Raw genomic sequence first — 21,858 nt, forward strand, 5'->3', positions numbered from 1 at the left:
GTAAGAGGACCAGTGTAAACTTTAGAGAACAGATGGATATGATACTATCAAGTCAAATTAAAAACCTTTAAGGGCAGACAACTAAACTGAAATATGATTACAACCCAATTACGGAACATTCAACACTGATTTGCTGATGTCCTGCGATTACATCACTGTCACTGTACTGTTGGTTGCTAGCAGGTGTTCAACATACTTGATCCGGCAGATCACAGCGATGCACTCCCATTGGTTACTGCTACTCATTTTACATACAGTTAAACTCAGTTTAACAGTAATGGTAGGATAGGCAATGTTTTTCATAAACACTTTTTGTTATACTGGTTGAAACTCTCTTCACATCCTGATAGCAATCAATAATAGAAGTGTAAAAAAAAAAAAAAAAAAATGTACATATATTTTCTGTGGAAGTCTCAGGACCAAGCGTGCTACACAAGTCCTGAAAAGTGAAGCCAAAGTGTATCAATTGCCCCCAGGTGGTAATTTAACAATTAAATTACACTTTCTGTCATTTTATGTAGTTTTTAATCATGCTGATGTAAGTTCAAGTGTTCGTTTTTTTAAATAAGTTTAGTTTTAGTTGGTTATTTGATGCTATAAAAACAGGGGTGTGACGTCATGATTGACAGCTGTGATTGAAAGCTTCTCTGAGCGAAGTAGTCTATGGGTGCTTCTCAATTCTTATTTGTGCATCCTCGTTTCCTTTCCTTGCTTCCTTTCCTCACGTCTTAGCTCCACCCCTTCAGGATGCGAGGGAAGGATGCAAGGAAAAGATACGAGGACGTAGGAATTGAATCAAGTGAAATGATATATCCTCTCTCCCTTTAGCGTCACTTCAAAGCGTCATCAGCTGCACTCCAGGGATCTATCCATATGTTATTACAGGATTAGTCCACTTTTAAATACACTTTTCCTGATAAATTTACTCACCCCCATGTCATCCAAGATGTTCATGTCTTTCTTTCGTCAGTCGAAAAGAAATGAAGGTTTTTGAGGAAAACATTCCAGGATTATTCTCCTTACAGTGGATTTCAATGGCTACCAACAGGTTGAAGGTCAAAATTACAGTTTCAGTGCAGCTTCAAGGGCTTTAAACGATACCAGATGAGTAATAAGGGTCTTATCTAGTGAATCGATCGGTCATTTTCGGAAAAAATACAACCGTTTATGCTTTATAAACAAAATATCGCCTTGAACGTACTTTCCGCTTCCGCATTCTTCATAACGAAAAAAACCTCAAAAACCTTAATTTCTTTTCGACTGACGAAAGAAAGACATGAACATCTTGGATGACATGGGGGTGAGTAAATTTATCAGGAAAAGTGTATTTAAAAGTGGACTAATCCTTTAAAGTTTGGTTATTTAAAAAAATTAGAATAAATATTAATAAAGCAAGATGCCCTGTTGAAATATATGAGGTATAAAGTTTATTTAAATTTGAATTATTGTGACAGATATAAAGGGGGAGGAGAATTTATGCGTTTCTCGATGAGAAAGACTTCCGCAAAGGATGCACCTGTGTATCCTCGCTCATGACTCCTCAGGAAGCCTCCTCACTCCTTGTTCCTCACCTCCTCGCGGTGCAATTAGAGAATTGAGATGTCCTTCAAGATTTCTATGGCAACACTATCAATGCTGAAATGAATCTGCAGCAGTCAGGTGGTACAAGTCAGCCCTTTTTAAGTTGTATTATTGTAATGAGATAAATTAAACATTTACTGTACATCCGAATATATGTACATCTATTTATATTATTATTATCAAGGTCCAACTTTTAAATGTCTATGACATATATAGTCTTTATAATGCAGCATGAAATGGCATTCCCAAGTATTAAAGTATGAAATAATGTAGGGTGGGACATGAGTTTATCCATCTTGATTTGACTGGATCATTATGGTTAGTATACCGACCCAATAGAGAGAATTGTTACACTCAGTTCAACTTCTTAGACAACTAATCTGAAATGTGACTTAGGAAACGTATATGTAGCCAAACCTAAAAGGAAAGCTATATTTTTGATGAAAGATTATGAAATGTTTCTTTAGAATAATGTGCACAATAAGACAGCAACATTTATTATGAAAGTAAACATTGTTGTTTTTGTTTTTTATCTGATCTTTAGAGTCAAATTGAAAGCTAAAGCGACCCTACTTACTTTCTTAATACATATTCCTGGTAACATTTCCTATTTTCCCTCAAAAAATGTATATTTGTAATTTTTCCATATTATATATATATATATATATATATATATATATATATATATATATATAAAATGTTTTTGCCTACATCTAAAAAGACTTCCAGGTTAACGCCTCCAAGTTTTTCAACCACTTGTCATATGTAGACAAATTTTCAATCAGTTCCTGTTGGAGAAACGGCTACATTTTTTTTTTTTTCTCTTCACAGAATAAACTTTTATGGGCCTAAAAAGATTGCAAAAAAACGTTTCTTTATGAAATCTTCCAAGAGTGCATATTCTCAGTGAATGCAGGAAGCTGCCAGTACCTGACATGAACCTGCGATCAGTGAAGTGTAATGTTGCTTATCTAATCTTGTTCTGTCATGTAGTCTCTGCTCTGACTTAACTTCTCAAATCATCCGTACCCTGCTAATCCCAAATCTTACAAGCCCTTTAATTGCAGTTATTTATGAGCGCTAAAATCAACATGTGTTGGATAATCTCACCACACACGCCCGAAAACTTGTTTACACTGCGCTTCTGTCTCTCCCACAGATGGCTTCTTTGATTTAAAGGTTGCTCCTCTCTCTGAGATATCAAAGGCAACAGTGTCTACTCTGCAGAATCGCTGATTTCTTCAGAAGTGAGGAGACATCCCTCTCGGATTCCCTCATTCTTAACCTCCCTCCCACTTACGCTGACAGAACAGCAAGACTAAGCACACCAAGACATGACCAATCTGTTGACTTTCATGTCATGGAAAATGTCTTTTACCAAAGCACCCCGCTGTTCAGGGAGGGTTGGTGAGCGTTGTGTTAAATTTGGTCCCGAGTGAGCAGCAGTGTCTGCTGTGGATAAATTTAGGTTGCCGGTCAAGCTCTTGATGTCATTAGTCTCTTAAAGTCAACATGAAATAGCATTCGCAACTTCTGTAGTGTGACGTATTTCCGAGATTTACTGAGACCAAAATATGTGGGCTGGGATGAACCGTTTTACAGTAAAAATATCTAAATATTCTTAAAATCAGAAGAAAATATTTAAGACTTGTTTTGAATTTTTAATATTAATATTATATTTCATATTCTGAATTAAGTTATAAGCATAAAGAAAAAAAGAAAAAAAAAACATAATTTATGTTAAACATCAACAAAATACAGGTCAATAATTTTAATTTTTTTTTTTTTGAGATGTTTTTTAAGATGGAGGTAAGATGTTTATTATTTTACATAATTTTTTTTGGAGACGGCTTTTTGACCATGACAAAGGTTGGACGTCAAGTTCATCCTCAAGAATATCTAAACATATGTCAGTGTTAAAACGTCTTAACTGGAAAAGCAAAATGATCTATAACAGTAGTCTAATACAATCTCAACTAGTTTTTTAGCTATTGGTTACTAAAATCTAAAGGTGGCAAAGATCAGAAATATATATTAAGAAAGTAAATAGATCCATTTTGATTTCATGTTGATTTTAAGTATTGTTTGTTTGACCAAGTCATATGGCTGACAAATAAACAGGATAATCCTCATGGAGATGTGAAGTTGAAAGAGATCCACTTTTATTTTCATTTTGGTGGCAGCAGGGATTCTTGTAATGAGGTGGAAGCACTGCAGGGTTTATAGGGTGAGGAACAGGTCATGCGTTTAGTCTTGACCCTCAACCCTATCTTTTGGGGGCTTGGAAATGGCTAAGAGGTCTGGGTTTAACTGGGAAATAAAGAAAGAGGGACAGAACTCACCAGACTGAAAAATGCAAGCAACGTCTTTGACAGCTCTTGTGATCAGGGAGAAATGCCGATAGAGCGGGTAGCACAAAGTCCTCCTGCCGAAAGACACCAGCACGTCTTGTACCGAGTGATACGTCTGTAACACACACACACACACACAAGCGTGGTCTCTAAATTGCTCCAGATCTGTCTAGGCATATTACATCAATCATTTTTTAACTCCACTGGTAATTACAGCAATTTGCTCTAATTATTCCCAACGACTTCTCGTTTTATTAGCAGGGTAAATAGTAGGTCAACTTTTAAACACCTTGGCAGGCGGCGTGCTTAATTGTAGACAGTGTTTAATCGCTTGCCTCAGAGTTCTTCATAGTCTAAGCATCAACAGACAAGTGCTTTGGGGGGAAAAACACATGTTCTTTTTCTCTCTCTCCCTTTTCTCTTTGCATTTTCCAGCCTCCCACTCTCCCTCCCCTCCGCTATTCTCTCAGCAGCTTGTTAAGAATGCACCCGGAGTCATTCTAGCATGTCATCATAGCTCATGCACTCCCTCAGGCTATTAAACACTGGTGTAAATAAGCCTGCTGAGGGGGGCGGCTCAAGGAGCAGTGCCGGCCGGGGGTTTACAGTGGTTAGGCAAAACACAGGGTGGAGAGGAAGAGAAATGAAGGAGATTGAGAGAGAAAGAGAGTAGGAGACAATGATAGGGTGTTGAGAAACTACATTAGCATTTCCTGAAGGAAATACCAGTGCTTGCAAGATAGCTGAAGAATAGCGTTGAAGTTTTAGGATGCTTTGGTTTCAGGTCTTTGTTCTGTGTAAATTAAATGCCTCAGAGGCAGCGTCTTGAGTTCTATTGGCTGCGCATAAGAATCGTCATATTTGTTGCAGTAGGTGGTTTTAGATGGTTAAATAGATGCTAGAGTGAAAAGACCAATTACAAGTTAGTATGCAAAAAGTTATTCTTAATTTGTTATACAAATATTTAAAAGGTGCCGTAGAACATCTTTTTAAAAGATGTAATATGAGTCTAAGGTGTCCCCTGAATGTGTCTGTGAAGTTTCAGCTCAAAATACCCCATATATTTTTTTTTTATGAATTTTTTTAACTGCATATTTTGGGGCATCATTAAATATGAGCCGATTTAGGCTGCGGCCCCTTTAAATGCTCACGCTCCCCGCCCACGGAGCTCACGCTTGCCTTTAACAGCATAAACAAAGTTCACACAGCTAATGTAACCCTCAAAATGGATCTTTACAAAGAGTTTGTCATGCAGCATGTCTAATCGTGTAAGTATGGTATTTATTTGGATGTTTACATTTGATTCTGAATGCGTTTGATAGTGCTCCGTGGCTAAAGCTAACATTACACACTGTTGGAGAGATTTATAAAGATTTTAAAAAATGAAAATAACGACAGTCTTGTCTCCGTGAATACAGTAAGAAATGATGGTAACTTTAACCACATTTAACAGTACATTAACAACATGCTAACGAAACATTTAGAAAGACAATTTACAAATATCACTAAAAATATCATGATATCATGGATCATGTCAGTTATTATTGCTCCATCTGCCATTTTTCGCTGTTGTCCTTGCTTGCTTACCTAGTCTGATGATTCAGCTGTGCACAGATCCAGACGTTAATACTGGCTGCCCTTGTCTAATGCTTGAACTTGAGCTGGCATATGCAAATATTGGGGGCGTATACCCCGACTGTTACGTAACAGTCGGTGTTATGTTGAGATTCGCCTGTTCGTCGGAGGTCTTTTAAACAAATGAGATTTATATAAGGAGGACAATGGAGTTTGAGACTCACTGTATGTCATTTCCATGTACTGAACTCTTGTTATTCAACTATGCCAAGATAAATTCAATTTTTAATTCTAGGGTACCTTTAAGGGTTAGTTCAGCCAAAAATGAAATTCCGGGCATTAATTACTCACCCTCATGTTGTTCCAAACCTGTAAGACCTTCGTTCATCTTTAGAACACAAATTAAGATGTTTTTGATTAAATCCGAGAGGTTTTTTATCCCCTATAGAAAGCAACAAAATTACAAGGTCCAGAAAGGTACTAAAGACATTGTTAAAATAGTCAACGTGACTACAGTGGTTTAACCTTAATGTTATGAAGTGACAAGAATACTTTTTGTGTGCAAAAACAAAACAAAAATAAAAACTTTATTCAACAATTTCTTCTCTTTCCTGTCATTCTCATATGCTGTTTGTTTTTGACCACAAAAAGTATTATTGTCGCTTCATACTTCATACTTTTCTGGACCTTGAATGTGGTAATTATGTTGCTTTCTATGGGGGATAAACAAAAATCCGCTCGGATTTCATCAAAAATATCTTAATTTGTGTTCCGAAGATGAACAAAGGTCTTACGGGTTTGGAATAACTTGAAGGCAAGTAATTAATGACAGAAATTTCATTTGCATTTGCAAAATTGCATTCAACTTTTAATCAAAATTAAACTAGTGACAAGAACCAAACAGTCAGACGAGTCTAGCTTGTGAACAAATAATTAAGCCTGGTTTTGTGAACCAGATCAACCTATTCATTGAAAATAAAAAAAGACTCAAAATTCACAAATTGGGCATGGTTACTTTTCATGAACCCTCAAGGAGAACTAATTCAAGATTGTTCAGTGAATGACACGGACAGAACGGTCTATTGCTCACACAAACCTTTCAGATGATTTCAAAAGGCTTATATAGGTCATGCAGACTACTTTGTGTAAATATAATAAAAAATACATAGCACACATAAGGCTGAAATGATCTACAAATCAAAGTTTGAACAGTGTTTATACTTTAAACCGTTCAGGCTGAATTAATTGCATGAGTTTAATACTTCAGAGGTTAGAGGTTTAGGACAAAACCCTAACATGAATGTTAGAGTAATATCAATGTAGAGCTTCCTTGCAAGCACTAAAAAGGAAACAGTGAAAGAGGCAATGAGGGGGCAGAGGGTTTGTGTTGTTTTGTGTGTGTGTGTGTGTGTGTGTGTGTGTGTGTGTGTGTGTGTGTGTGTGTGTGTGTGTGTGTGTGTGTGTGTGTGTGTGTGTGTGTGTGTGTGTGTGTGTGTGAGCAGGCAGTTGGAGGATGTCATTACCACCCTTCCATTATCAGAATTGCAGCGGAGTGCTGGCTCTCAGCGCGCTGAGCTGGGAGAGGTGTCGGGTTACTCGTCCTCATTGTCACACTCACTGTAGAAATGTGGAGGATTAGGGACTGCTGCCGTCCCAGGAGTCAGGATACACATACACACACGCACACAAAGCTTGGAGCTCTGCTAACCACATGCAAGCAGTTTAAGGTTTTTTAAGGTTTGGTGTCCACTTTGGCACAGGATGGATTATGCTGATGATGAAAATGTAAATGCCTGTCCGCTACATTTGACTATGTACACAAGCGAGTTTATGCAAACCAGGGATAAGTAGGAGTAACCGAGTACGTGGAAGAAGCACCCGTAAGACCTTTGATCATCTTCGGAACACAAATTAAGATATTTTTGATGAAATCCGAGAGACAGCAACGTCATTGTACCTTTCAAGGCACTAAAGACATTGTTAAAATAGCCCACGTGACTGAAGTGGTGCAATGACGTTTCTGCCTACGTCTGGTTCAGAAACCTCTCAGATTTCATCAGATATATCTGAATTCGTGTTTCGAAGTTGAACGAACATCTTACGAGTTTGGAACGACATGAGGGTGAGTACCTAATGACAGAAAATTCATTTTTTGGTGAACTAAACCTTTAATATCATGATTATGGTTGCAACCTGGGCGGTACCTTATAGCCCAGAAGGAACATCAGATGTTTTGTGATTGGTTGTTTGTCGTGGGTTCACATTTAGACAAATTAATTGGTGCTGGAAACTTGGTGTGTTGCATCTCGGTAGGACAAGTGTTAAGGACATAACTTTAAAAATGGCTGAGCTTACAGATGGACAGTGTATTTTAATAACAGCACTCAGCAGTGGTTCCAAAAGAGAGATCACATCACAGGAATACAAATCTCTTATGTAATGCAACAGAACGCTACATGCCTTATCTTAAGCTTCTGTTCAGGTAAAATTTGAAATGTTAAGTGCAAGTAATATCATACAAATTGTGCGTCAATAAAAACTCTCTTTCTCATTCTTCATATAAAAAGACAGTGTTATTTTAGTATTATTGATTTACTATTATAGTATTTATGAATATTTAGGGCCCGAGCACCAAAGTGCGAGGACCCTATTGGATTTCCTCTGTTTATTATTATTGTTATTACTATTATTATTTTCCAAACATTATCGCATTTTTGAGGGCCTGAACATGCTCGAAAACTCACAAAACTTTGCACACGCGTCAGGACTGGCGAAAACTGACATCTGATATAGGTTTCAGAAATGGGTGGGGTAAAATGGCTCGATAGCACCACCTATAAAATTTCAACGGTGTGCGCCTCGGGCTACGTTCGACGTACATGTACAAATTTCGGTACATACAGTGGGTACGGAAAGTACTCAGACCCCCTTAAATTTTTCACTCTTTGTTATATTGCAGCCATTTGCTAAAATCATTTAAGTTCATTTTTTTCCCTCATTAATGTACACACAGCACCCCATATTGACAGAAAAACACAGAATTGTTGACATTTTTGCAGATTTATTAAAAAAGAAAAAGTGAAATATCACATGGTTCTAAGTATTCAGACCCTTTGCTGTGACACTCATATATTTAACTCAGGCGCTGTCCATTTCTTCTGATCATCCTTGAGATGGTTCTACACCTTCATTTGAGTCCAGCTGTGTTTGATTATACTGATTGGACTTGATTAGGAAAGCCACACACCTGTCTATATAAGACCTTACAGCTCACAGTGCATGTCAGAGCAAATGAGAATCATGAGGTCAAAGGAACTGCCTGAAGAGCTCAGAGACAGAATTGTGGCAAGGCACAGATCTGGCCAAGGTTACAAAAAAATTTCTGCTGCACTTAAGGTTCCTAAGAGCACAGTGGCCTCCATAATCCTTAAATGGAAGACGTTTGGGACGACCAGAACCCTTCCTAGAGCTGGCCGTCCGGCCAAACTGAGCTATCGGGGGTGAAGAGCCTTGGTGAGAGAGGTAAAGAAGAACCCAAAGATCACTGTGGCTGAGATCCAGAGATGCAGTCGGGAGATGGGAGAAAGTTGTAGAAAGTCAACCATCACTGAAGCCCTCCACCAGTCGGGGCTTTATGGCAGAGTGGCCCGACGGAAGCCTCTCCTCAGTGCAAGACACATGAAAGCCCGCATGGAGTTTGCTAAGATGGTGAAAAATAAGATTCTCTGGTCTGATGAGACCAAGATAGAACTTTTTGGCCTTAATTCTAAGCAGTATGTGTGGAGAAAACCAGGCACTGCTCATCACCTGTCCAATACAGTCCCAACAGTGAAGCATGGTGGTGGCAGCATCATGCCGTGGGGGTGTTTTTCAGCTGCAGGGACAGGACGACTGGTTGCAATCGAGGGAAAGATGAATGTGGCCAAGTACAGGGATATCCTGGACGAAAACCTTCCCCAAAGTGCTCAGGACCTCAGACTGGGCCGAAGGTTTACCTTCCAACAAGACAATGACCCTAAGCACCCAGCTAAAATAATGAAGGAGTGGCTTCACAACAACTCCGTGACTGTTCTTGAATGGCCCAGCCAGAGCCCTGACTTAAACCCAATTGAGCATCTCTGGAGAGACCTAAAAATGGCTGTCCACCAACGTTTACCTGAATACTTCGGAAAGTCTGAATACTTTCCGTACCCACTGTATGTGTACCGTCCCATTACCTACAAAAATGTATCTTGAAGTCCTAAACACAACAGGAAGTCAGCTATTTTGAATTTCCTGTGCGATTTTTGTGCTGTTTTTGCCATTTTCAGGCCTTGTACATTAACGAACTCCTACAGTTTTAATCCGACCATCTTCAAATTTGGTTTGTGTAATCATTAGGCTTGTGCGACGCTAAATTGCGAAGATCTTGAGTTTTCGGCCTGACAAATTTTGATGTTTCACCATTAAACAGGAAGTTGCTGTAACTAAGGCAAACAATGTCCGATTTGCCCCAAACTTCACACACTTGATAAAAGTCCTGTCCTGAACACATGTCCATGCCCATATTCAGTTATAGTCATAGTGCCACCTGCTGGCAACAGGAGGTGACATGTTTAATACTGTTATGGTCTCCTGACAGCATATTAAAATGTGCCAGCAAGTTCTAAACAGGCTAGCGACATTCTAGAATTTTTTTTAGTTTTTTCTAAAAAAAAAAAAAGTGCTAAAGCATGCTATTAATACAGTGAAAGAGGAAGTTGCTTTATCTCAGGCATGCAATGTCCAATCTACCCCAAACGTCACACATTTGATAAGAGTCCTTCCCTAAACACATCTACATGACTATATTCGGTTATAGTAATAGCGCCACCTACTGGCAACAGGAAGTGATGTTTTTAACAATATGATGCACTATTAGCAATATACTAAAATATGCAATTGAGTATTAAACATGCTAGAAACATTCTAAATCATGCTAGCAACACCTAGCTGTCTGCTAAAGCATGCTATTATTGTCATGAAACAGGAAATTGCTGTAACTCAGGCATACAGTGTCTGATCTGTCCCAAACTTCACATGTGCGATAAGAGTCCTGGCATGTATTTGCCAATATTCAGTTAGTCATAGCGCCACCTGCAGGCAACAGGAAATGGCATGCTTTACACTGTAATTCACTCCCTGAAACACATTTTAATATGCCAAGAAGTACCAAACATACTAGAAACACGTTAAATCATGGAACACTTGGCTAAGTGCTAATGTATGCGATTAATGCCACGAAACAGGAAGTTGTTGTAACTCAGGCATACAATGTCCGATCTGCTCCACAACTTCACATGTTCGATAATAGTCCTGGCCTGAAGACATCAACATGGCAATATTCAGTTACGGTCAAAGTGCCACCTGTTGGCAGCAGGAAGTCTGGCACTTTCAAATGACTTTGCAATAATTATCCTGTATTTACTCGCTTACATGCATGTTGCCAACTGTTCACTGTTTTCTTGAGGCCAACGGGTGGCGGTGAGCCCGGGTGCGAGGGCCCTTTCATCGCTGCTTGCAGCTTTACTTTTAATTGGATTTTTATTTTAATTTTTAAAAATTGTGTTATGTGCTTCTGATGATTTTTTTAGTTTGCTTTTGAATTTATTTTGATTTCAGTTTTGTAATTTTAGTATTTCAAATTGAAGTTACATTTTCCTCCTATTGTTGAGAATCTATTCCATTCCATCATTTCTATTACTGAAAATCATTTTTAATAGTTTTAGTTTCAGTTCACAATAACACTGTATAGTGAACTGTGACAACTGTGTTGGGAATAGTGAAACGAATGAACAAGTCAGCAGTTTCTTCATGAATGTGTAAAATCTGTCGCTTATGTTCTCTCATACGCTTGAGTTCAGCTTGACGGACATGAGCAGAGGCAAAATTTCCATGTTTTTTGACCTTTCCACACTGACAGCTACTCTCACTTGTAGTCTCTTGGCATTGTGCTGATGCTTACAACATTACTATAGCAACTGAAGTAGATACACAGGATATTGACTACATTGTTTGAACAAACAGATCAGATTTAATCACTTGCAGAATGGCAGACCTAAAAGCTCAGATTTGAACAAAGCCAGAGTCTCCATAAATATGATCCCTGTAAACAAAAATCTTGTAAATGGTCACTCGCTCATTTATTCTTTGGTTTGCACCTTCAAGGACATGTCATGTTTTGTTATGCTGCTAAATGTATGACATACCTCCAGCCAGCTGAGAGTACCGCTGAGCTTCCTGATGGTCCAGGCTGACTCTACCTGAAAATCACAACAGCACTGGTCAATATTGTCATCAACGATCCTACTGCACGTTACAAAACTGAACTTGACACACTATACAAAGTTGGACAAATGTTAGCATAAAGCTGTGGTCAAACAAGACTTTGAGCATGCAAAATTTCTATGGACACTGCAACAGTCGCTCTTTTTTAAAAACATATAAAACACATAAAAGGAAAAATATGTTATATACTCGACTTTATTGCAATGCTGCAATTCTGCAGATTAATTTCAGATAAGAGGTCACTCAGATCTTCTATTAGTCTTCATGTGATATAAATTTGCAGGGCAAAGTTCACCAAACTTGAACTTTGGAACACAGCGAAATTCACACGAGCTTGCGTTTCCTGTCTCCTGCATTCGCATGCCTATGAATGGAAGTCAATGGAAGGAAAAGTGCAGTGTGACCGTCCCTTAACTATGACTCACATTTAATTAATATTAACATTTAATATTGTATAAATCATGATATTCAGTACATTACATAATATTGAATATTGCTCTAAATGCACTGACATCAGAAAACAGAATACGTCAAAAATAATATTTCACAATATTACTGATTTTACTGTATTTTTGATGCAGAGAGTGAGCACTTCAAAAACAGAAAAAAAATATGAATGGTAGAGTACACAAAATTGTGCTATTGAGTACATGCTATAATTTTGACCATTGCTCTGAATGCATTGACGTCAGAAAACTGTTAAATTAAATGAATAATATTTCACAATATTATTGATTTTACTGTATTTTTTAATCAGTGAGCATAAAAGACTCTTACAAAAAAAATCTTAACAACCCAAACTTGTGAACACAAAATAGTATCTTATTTCAGCCATGTATCGGTTATTAGCAATAAAATGACTAATTAGTGACTTGCTGGTATTGGCCAGAATCTTGATACTGTGCATCCATATTTTATGACTTTTCATTAAGTCAACAGGGATGAAAGAACTGGAATTATTGAGGAAAAGAGTGGAAATGTTGCTGGATTCAAACTTGCGTCACTCACGCGAGCACCACGGCTCAGTGAGCACAAGCGCTAACCACCAAGACACAGCTCCAATGCTAAATTTATGACTTTAGACAAGAGAATGTTTTAAAAAGGATTGATATGTTCTCTAGCTATTATGATTGAATCAAAGCCCAGATTTCTACTGTACATTTAACATATGTTGAAAGCTTGGGAGTCAATCCAACAGACCTCTTCAAAACCGAAGCCCTTGCAACATTCTATTACTTCAGCTTCAGAAGCCATGTTTTAAAACACAACCAACATTTTCATATTTTCATACTTATTTTTACAATTACTACCATGTGCAGTGGCATCCAAAGAGATTCTTGGGACTATCTGGAAAACATTATAGGAATGTATCAACTTCCTGGAGCTTTGGTGCACGTGAAAATGCCAGGACCCGCACGCCAAACCCACTTACTAGCTAAGAGAGTCATCTGTGGCATTCGAGCGTGCACTTACATTATGCTCTCCCTCTGTAGTGCGCACATCATAGACATACGCAAGAATGATGTCCACCAAACCGAGCCAGACGTGGAAGCGAGCTTTCTTATCCAGCAAGTACGAACGGTTTGTGAACTTCCTCATCTGCTCCTTTTCCTCTTCCGTGAAAGTTATTGCTGGAAGTAAAGAGAGAGAAAGAGAAACATTCAGTGTTGTTTATCAAGTTATCACAGGGAAGTACAGTCAAAGTCAATCTCTGACAAATTCTCCCCGAAAAACAAGTTTAAACACAGGGCTCCAGCAGGGAATGATGGATGTCTCTGCTCTGCGGAGAGCTTTAAGAAACAAAAGCATGTTCGCTGCAATTATTTTTAAATCAGAGTCGGAGATGAGGCTTTTGAAGCATAGTAAAGTTACTGCACGGGAAGAACAAAGTTACAGAGCTTGATTGATGCCCTTAACTGACTTGATACTGCACCAGGGAGGAAGGAGTCGAAGGCAGGGCAGCGAGAGAGAGAGAGAGAGAGAGAGAGAAAGAGAAAAGGGCAAGTCAGCACTTTAGTAGCAGCTGAAAGTGATCCCCCTCCTTGGCTGCAGTGCTGCCCCTGATAGAGCCCCTCGTGTGCATGCTTGCATGTCCATATACACACACACTTTAAGCTAGAGCTGGCAGAAGTCAAGTTCTGGCTCTGTTGGGATCTGCTGGATTCCAGCGACATGACGACTGAACAGCTCCCCCATTTTCTCTCTCTCTCTCTGTCTCTCTCTGTCTACCTGATTTACCCTCTAACACAGCTGCCTCCGTCTGGCAGGAAACACTGACTCCTGTGAGACCAAACCCAGGAGCTGAGGAGGGAGTTCAGCTCCACCCCAGCTCTTGTCTTCTCTTTATACTGAACGGTTTCTGTCCCCAACTACTCATTGACAGATTTTATTTTTTTGTTTCTTTGTTGTGTATAAGGAACTCTTAGTACTTTACGAAATATGGTAACAACACTTTCAAAACCATTCCTTCTATGTAAAAATGCGCCTTAAAGGAACAGTTCACCTAAAAATAAAAAAAGTCATCATTTACTCACTCTGATTCCAAACCTGTAGGTCACACTGCTCTTTTCTACACATTACAAGTAAAAGGTGACCGGAGGTTGTGAAGATCCCCGCCCAAAGGAGACAAAAGACAATACATCTGAGAACCAATTAAACCCTCATTTTTATAAGACGTTCAGTGAATCGCATTTCCAGCTATGCAAACAAAGAAGTTATCATGTTCTGTAAACATTCCAGATTTGAACATATGTAATAATAATGAATATTGCCTTGTTCCTCACACAAAGCTATTCAGAAGACTTACACAACACGGTATATAGGAAAATAACACTGTTACTTTTCACTATCCATTTTAGTCTTATCAAAGGGACAATATTTTCCCCCTTAAACTGATTGTGCATTAAAGTGTTTTTTTTTTACCTTTATAAACACCTTTATAAAATAAATAATGTTTTAAATTAAAAATGTCCAAAAGAGAAATAAGCAATGATATTAAAACGAGTGATACTTTTAAATGTTAAACTAAAACAACCAGTAGGTGGCGGTAAGTCACTGTCTTCTTAATGAGTGAGTCATCTAGTCATTCATTCATTCAGTAACAAAGCAAGTGGCGGTATTTCTGAAAGGGTAATTGAATCATTGACTCTCATGGGTTTTCACGCCACAGATTCATTAATAAAACATCGATATGAGTCACAGTTCTGCTGTGGCTTTCGTTGGAACTAGAGATTGCAATTTTCTTGGCCGATTCCGATTTTTTGATAGTGTGATCTGCCGATACCTATTTTTGCTGATTCCGATTTTCTAAGAACTATAATTGACAGCATACAAACAACATATACATACAAACTTTTCTTCGATGCAAAGTTTTATTTTCATAAAAAAAGTAAAACTCAGTAATAAAATAATAACAAACAAAAAATTGCAAACAACAGCACAAATAAATGCAATAGAATAGAGAGCTGTGAAACTAAGTTTTTCAGATTAAGTAGGTTTTTATTCAGGTAAGAAATACTACAGAAATTAAAGTAATCAAATGTAAAATAACACATTGATGTCCACACACTGATGTCCAATTGATGTCGGAAAAAAACCCATCAAATTGACGTCAATTTTTTTATGTCAATTTCAAGTCCACACACTGATGTCCAATTGATGTTGAAAAAACCCCCCATCAAATCGACGTCAATTTTTTGATTGCAATAATAAATGCAACTACTATGAAACTACGTTCCACACACTGATGTCCAATTGATGTCGATAAAAAAAAACATTAAATTGACGTCAATTTTTTGACGTCAATTTCATGTCCACACACTGATGTCCAATTGATGTTGAAAAAAACCCCCATCAAATCAACATCAATTTTTTGATTGCAACAATAAATGCAACAGAATAGAGAGCTATGAAACGAAGTTTTTCAGGTTAAGTAGGTTTTTATTCAGGTAAGCAATACTACAAAAATTTAAGTAATCAAATGTAAAATAACACATCCAGTGGTATTTTACATTGGTTACCTTAAAGTTGCTCCAAGCGATGTCACGCGTTTTTAGACCAAAACATTTTTTGTCACATACAGCAAACATCTCCTTACTATCCGCTAGCTGCCTGTCCCCTGAACACACTGTAAAAAAAACGCGGTCTCTGTAGTCACCACAAGCTCCAAAAACTGCAATAAAAACAAACTGGTGCAGCCTGGACCACGAAACATAATAAATATGCTCCAGCCAATAACTGACAAGAATGATTTTAAATGCGCGTTCATGACTGTTTCAGGAAGCATGGATGGGAGGGAAAGGAGGAGGAGGAGGAGGGAGGGTCTAGCTAGCCTCTGTTTTGTTTGACAACACTTCGAACGTCAACAGGAAGTTACTCCACCCAGGATCGCTTAAAGGGCATATTGCAGGTTAGAGCTTTAGTGATTCAATGTGTAGAAAAATAATGTATGAAATAGATTTTCTTGAAAAAACACGCATAAATACGCTACAGGAGTCGTTTTTTGTGAGAGAATTTTACTTCCGCATCTGAAAAATGCCAAATCGGACGTGACGTCACTGAAGGGAACGCGATCAATATAAACTATAGGAAAACAATGGATCGCAATGACAGTTCGGATGCTGAGGAAATTGTAAATGCTTATTTATACTCGTATAACTAATCACAGCCATACAATTAGCCTGCTATGTGGTCAAGAGAGCAGGGACAGGCCAGAATTAGACAAAATAACGGTCAAAAGAGACAAATTGAGCTGTTGTGTGAGGAGAAGCAGTGGAGAACAGGACAGAGACCGGTGTTAGCTTATAGATATAACGTTAACGACATGTGCTCAGATCACAATATTGTACAGATTATTATCATGAATCAGGCAATAGCAAAGCTATTGGTCATCTAGGAGTAGGCCTAACTGATTACTAATAACAGAAACGAATAAACTTTGATCAAGCGTATGTCACACGCGTTAATATCCGTCCACACTAACGTTACGTGATATAGCCGTTTCTCATCACGACTGATTTGGTAGTTAGCAAATGTAATAATCAAACACAAAACTTAAAATGTGCATGTGCATGTCTTCATCGAGCTGCATCTCTGACGGATCCGTGATCATGTCTCCCGCCGGCGGCCAAACATATAGTGTTAACTTACTGTATGTATTTCATGTTATCCTTTTTTCATTAATTCTGTGTTATGAGTTTATTCCGTGCCCATTCACTGATTGTGTGAGGATGTATGACGCCGTGATTATGTAGTTGTGTGAACTTGAATGTATATATAAGTTTACATACATGACATGCATGAAATTGGAGTATTTACATTACCAGCACATCATTCAAAACTGTTTTGTGTGAGTGTGAGACTGTATGCATGTGTACATAATTTGTATTCATCAGTGTTGAAATTGATTCAAGTAAAAACGGTGAAGAAGCATAGCGTGTGTAAGTTTATTCATTTAATATAATCATTTACAGAAGTATTACAATGTTGAACTCCATCATATCGCCAGGATGATAATCCTCCAGTCTAAAATGAACGCGTTTTTCGACGGAGATGCATAAGTGAAGTCCCGTCTCTTCACCTGCACAAAACAAACCCCGGCACAGAAGATAGCAGCGTAGTTTTTCTTGTTAAACCTCTGTTCTCGATGTCCTGACAGGCTGAAGTTTGTGCAACCTCCACAAACACAATAATTTACCATTACGATGATAAATAGAATACAAAAACTACCGAAAATACACTGATTCACGGCCGCTGTTGCTAAATACCATATTCTGCACTGAATCAACACAGAGCTCTGCGAACATCTCCCTGTAGTGACGTAAAATGACGCGACGCTGAAAAAAAAGCGGTTTTTACAGAGACCGTCACTTTATCTACTAAATTAATGCCCTTATGTCTCGCAAAACATTTTTAAACCCTGCAGTACCTTTTTATATGGTATTTTTGTACAAGGTTATTCATCTCGAAAAAAATGTTAAACCTGCAATATGCACTTTAAAGCACCTTTAATGTCTGTATTCTTTATTGTAAATATTAAATATATGTCAAATATATGATCACCTGACATCCATTCACTGATGTCCAAGGGACGTTGAAAAAAACATCAAATTGACGTCAACACACTGATATCCCACTGATGTCGAAAAAAATCCATCAAATTGACGTCAATTTTTTGATGTCAATTTCATGTCCACACACTGATGTCCAATTGATGTTGAACAAAACCCCATCAAATTGACGTCAATTTTTTGACATATAGATCAGTGGTGTGCGCCCTTTTAGTGTATGAGCGAAATCTGCGGGAACCGGAGCAAATGAGACAAGTGAGCGAGAGGAGACGCAAGAACGCGTGGCTGACGTTATTGCCTCCTGTGCGGCGCCGCTGGTAACAACGGATCAGCTCAGAATTGGAAAGAAGTGAGACTGACCAACTACTAGACCAACTAGAACTTTTGGCGAGACCAATGACCAAGTCCGAGTGCAAATACCAATGAGTCTGAGACAAGTTTGAGACAACAGAAAAACGTCTCGAGACTGGACTCAAGTACTACAGCACTATTTGAAACTTTATCACAATTACATACGACTTAAACAGGCTTTCATTTAATAATGTCAAAATATTTTTTTTTTTTTTTTTGAGTGTACTTACACATAAATATGTCTTTTTGATGCTATAACAGTCTTCTTTGTGGTATTCTTTATGGTTTATGGATCAAAAGCAAAATCTGCTAAAACAACATCTGACACCACACAGGTGCCCAGACCACTAACACAAACTGCTATTGGAGTGAGACGGGGGAGCTGAATAATGAAGTGCATACAAGCATAAACACATACGGTGAGGCTGTCTTCTCCATTGGGACCTTGAGTGTGAAGATACCCGATACACATGGGAAAGAAAGTACACCACCACATGTATACACACATACAGAATAAAGTGAGAAGGAATTAGAATCTCAGGCAGTTAACAAAATACGGTCTCATGTGTGTGATCTCCATCATGAAGGAAAGTTTCTCACCATTATGAGAAAGAGGCAGAAATAGCCTTTGTCTATACCTATTCCATAACATTTGTGATTCTGTCAAGCACATGCCTGAGTTTCTTTCTTCCGACAACCTATCCTGTCCTGAGAGTGATTAAACCTGACCAGAGGGGAAAAAGACAGGATATGCCAGTAGTACAGTTCTAGTTTACCATAAAAAACATGGGTTAAATCCCTTAGATATAGGTTTTGTTTTGATTAACTAAGTAAGCCTTGTGTCATCATGCATTATCATTGTATGGATATTCAATAGCAGATTTGACATTTCCTTCCACAGTTTTAGAGCAACATGATGGTAAGTAGATGGAATTTTCAGATATAAAAGCAAATGATACACAGAAGGTGCAATTTGATTGAACTGATCAAATTTTGCCTTGAGACTGATTTCTGCTGCAGCGTATTAGATTATTATTATTTTTTTTATATATATACAGTAATTGTGCAACTTATTGAGTAAAGATAAAAATAATTCTTTTGAAAATTCACTTAAGATCCCCTTGGACCTAAAAACTGTGTGGGCATATTGAATAAAACGCTTCTGTATTGACTAGTCATGGATCATGTGACTTCAGTGGTGACAGTAGGAATAAAACTCTTCAGTCCACAAATTCTGGTAACCTGTAACGGCCAAATACAATCTGTCAGACCTCTGTTGTTGCACGGAGTATGATTTACAACACATTGTGTGCCATTAAGGAGGATTTTTTTTTAATGGTGAATGTTCTTAATTGTCATGAAAAGTACATTCTGGCTTATATTTGTTTAAGCAAAATATAACCGATTCTGTTCATTTGATTTTTGGGTGAAATACGACCCAGACATGTTCTTGACAGGTTGTGAGAGATTCAACCAATAACCTCATTACAAAGAAAAAAAGCCTACCTGTTTCTCATATATAACGACAGCCATGCAATAATGAAAAACGAACAAGCTCATTCTATACCCAAAAAGCAAGAAGCCTAATTAACTTTAATGGCTTAATGAGCTACATCCTGTCAGGAAAAAACTTAGAAAACTGCAAAGAGAAGATATTTTGGCACCAATTTGCCCACTTCAGTCAAGATGTTCAGGACAGACTGTCCAACCAATTGGAAGCAATTAATCTCCCCCATGCATCCAGAATACTGATGAGAACACTGAAAAATAAAGGTATATAGAAGCGTCTGAGTGCTAAGTAGCCGTACAACTTTACTTGATTGATTGACAGCAGAGACAGACAACCGTTTTGCAAAGCATATCTCCATTTCCCCGTTTAATCCCTCTCCATCTTCTTCTTCGGTGATAGGACCAGCTGTGTAACCCCCCCCCTGCAACAACATATGCTTGCAGCTCAGAGTAATTTCCTCATTCTGTAAACGGGCACTAAGGAATTAGCACACTGCTCTAGTGATGAACATGCTGGGGTGGGACACAATCACTTCTCGGCTGTCCATGCCCGTGCCGCTTTATCACACACACGTCAATAATCCATGCAACTTTAAACGTCCAAGAGTATGTTTTTCAGAATTTCAAAAATTACAACAGCTGTGCCAAAAAAGAAAAAGACAGACAGACAAAACAATAGACAGACAGACAGACAGACAGACAGACAGATAGATAGATAGATAGATAGATAGATAGATAGATAGATAGACAATACAGATCAATAGACAGAGCAAAAGAACAATAGATAGAACGATCTAATGAAAGATAGATGATATATAGATAAAGAAAAAAGAGTGAGAGAAAGAACAAATGGGATAGATGAGTACACGCTGCTTTGTGGGCTGAGAGGTGGTTTGTACCTCGCTGACTAAACTAACTCAGTGACTCACACACAGCCTCATCAATATGACTCAGCAGCAGTTATAAAACAACGACAAAAACACATATAAATCACACAAAGAGTAAAAGTATGAGTGTTAAAACAACACTCCAAATAGTTTCCAATCTCCTCCTATATGCAACGTGTGAACATGACGCTGTCGCTAGTTGTCTAACTTTAGGATCACGAAATGAATGATCAGTTTCCAGCAAAGGCGCGCCACCTGCTGGTAGAAACTACAAACTGCACTTCTGGAAATATTCCAGTTTACATTGTAAACTTGGCGAGGTCAACTCAACACGACCCAATTCTCCATCCAGACACACGGAGAGACACACAGGACAAAGCGGTAATTATGCACAGAATGTGTAAATACATTTAGATAGTATAACTTTATACATTTAGAGACTATATTACTTAAAAAAAAGGTGAATGTGAGGAGGTAAAGGTCTCACAGGTGTCAGAGTTTGCTGAAGAGTCCGGGCTCAGTTCTCTCCACCACGGTTTAAACTTCAGCAGGTTTCTGATCTCCTCCTCGTCCTCATACAGATTTACCCTGCATCAATCAAACAGACTTGTTAATCAATCAAACTGACTCCCAAAACAAAGTGGGTCAAGAAAAAAAATTTGATGAGTGGATGTTCTGTTGTGTGCAAGATGTTGAATGAAACAATGTTTTAAATACTCATGTTGTACTATTTTGTAGTTTTGACAGATCTGATGGCATTCGATACAGGAACGGGGATAGTGGACTTACATATAATGATCAGCACAAAATATCGTGGTCTCTGCATCTAGTCGATTGCGTCTCCTGAGCTCAGAAGCGGTGTTGTCGGGATCCTTCACATCAATCACCTCATTCAGCTCCTCCTGATTGGTGCAAAAACAATGGGTTGTCCACAAAAACTCCATTTATTTTTCAATATGCCTGATGTTTTCTTTATCAAAAAGCTTTAAAAAAGACAGTATCTACAGTATCATCAGGGACAAATGCTCTTACTTGCAGTCTAGTGAAGACTCCAGACCTGAGATTTCCAAAGCCATACTTGTGGTATTCTTTCAGCGTCTCTGCTGGAGTTTCGGTGTAAATCTCCTGTTCTATCTGCCAATCAAACTCTTCCTCTTCATCTTCCTCCTCACATCCTCCACCACAGGCCTCTGAGAGAATGCCTTCAGAGAGTGTTCAGAGAATACAGAA

The 21,858-nt window shown here is 38.3% G+C and overlaps 1 protein-coding gene across 1 annotated transcript in view; it reads right to left on the minus strand.

Annotated features, from left to right (window-relative positions):
• The window catches only part of shq1 (SHQ1, H/ACA ribonucleoprotein assembly factor), a 51,303-nt gene that overhangs the window by 22,585 nt on the left and 6,860 nt on the right, over positions 1 to 21,858 (minus strand). The window contains exons 5-10 of the mRNA XM_048198859.1: positions 21,661 to 21,830; positions 21,418 to 21,530; positions 21,116 to 21,216; positions 13,287 to 13,444; positions 11,735 to 11,788; positions 3,924 to 4,047 (exon numbers count right to left, since the gene is read on the minus strand). Of these exons, the coding sequence (XP_048054816.1) occupies positions 3,924 to 4,047; positions 11,735 to 11,788; positions 13,287 to 13,444; positions 21,116 to 21,216; positions 21,418 to 21,530; positions 21,661 to 21,830 (720 nt within the window). The remainder of the gene's footprint in view (positions 1 to 3,923; positions 4,048 to 11,734; positions 11,789 to 13,286; positions 13,445 to 21,115; positions 21,217 to 21,417; positions 21,531 to 21,660; positions 21,831 to 21,858) is intronic.

This window comes from Megalobrama amblycephala, linkage group LG8 (genome assembly GCF_018812025.1).
Source record: "Megalobrama amblycephala isolate DHTTF-2021 linkage group LG8, ASM1881202v1, whole genome shotgun sequence".
Lineage (NCBI taxonomy): Eukaryota > Metazoa > Chordata > Actinopteri > Cypriniformes > Xenocyprididae > Megalobrama > Megalobrama amblycephala.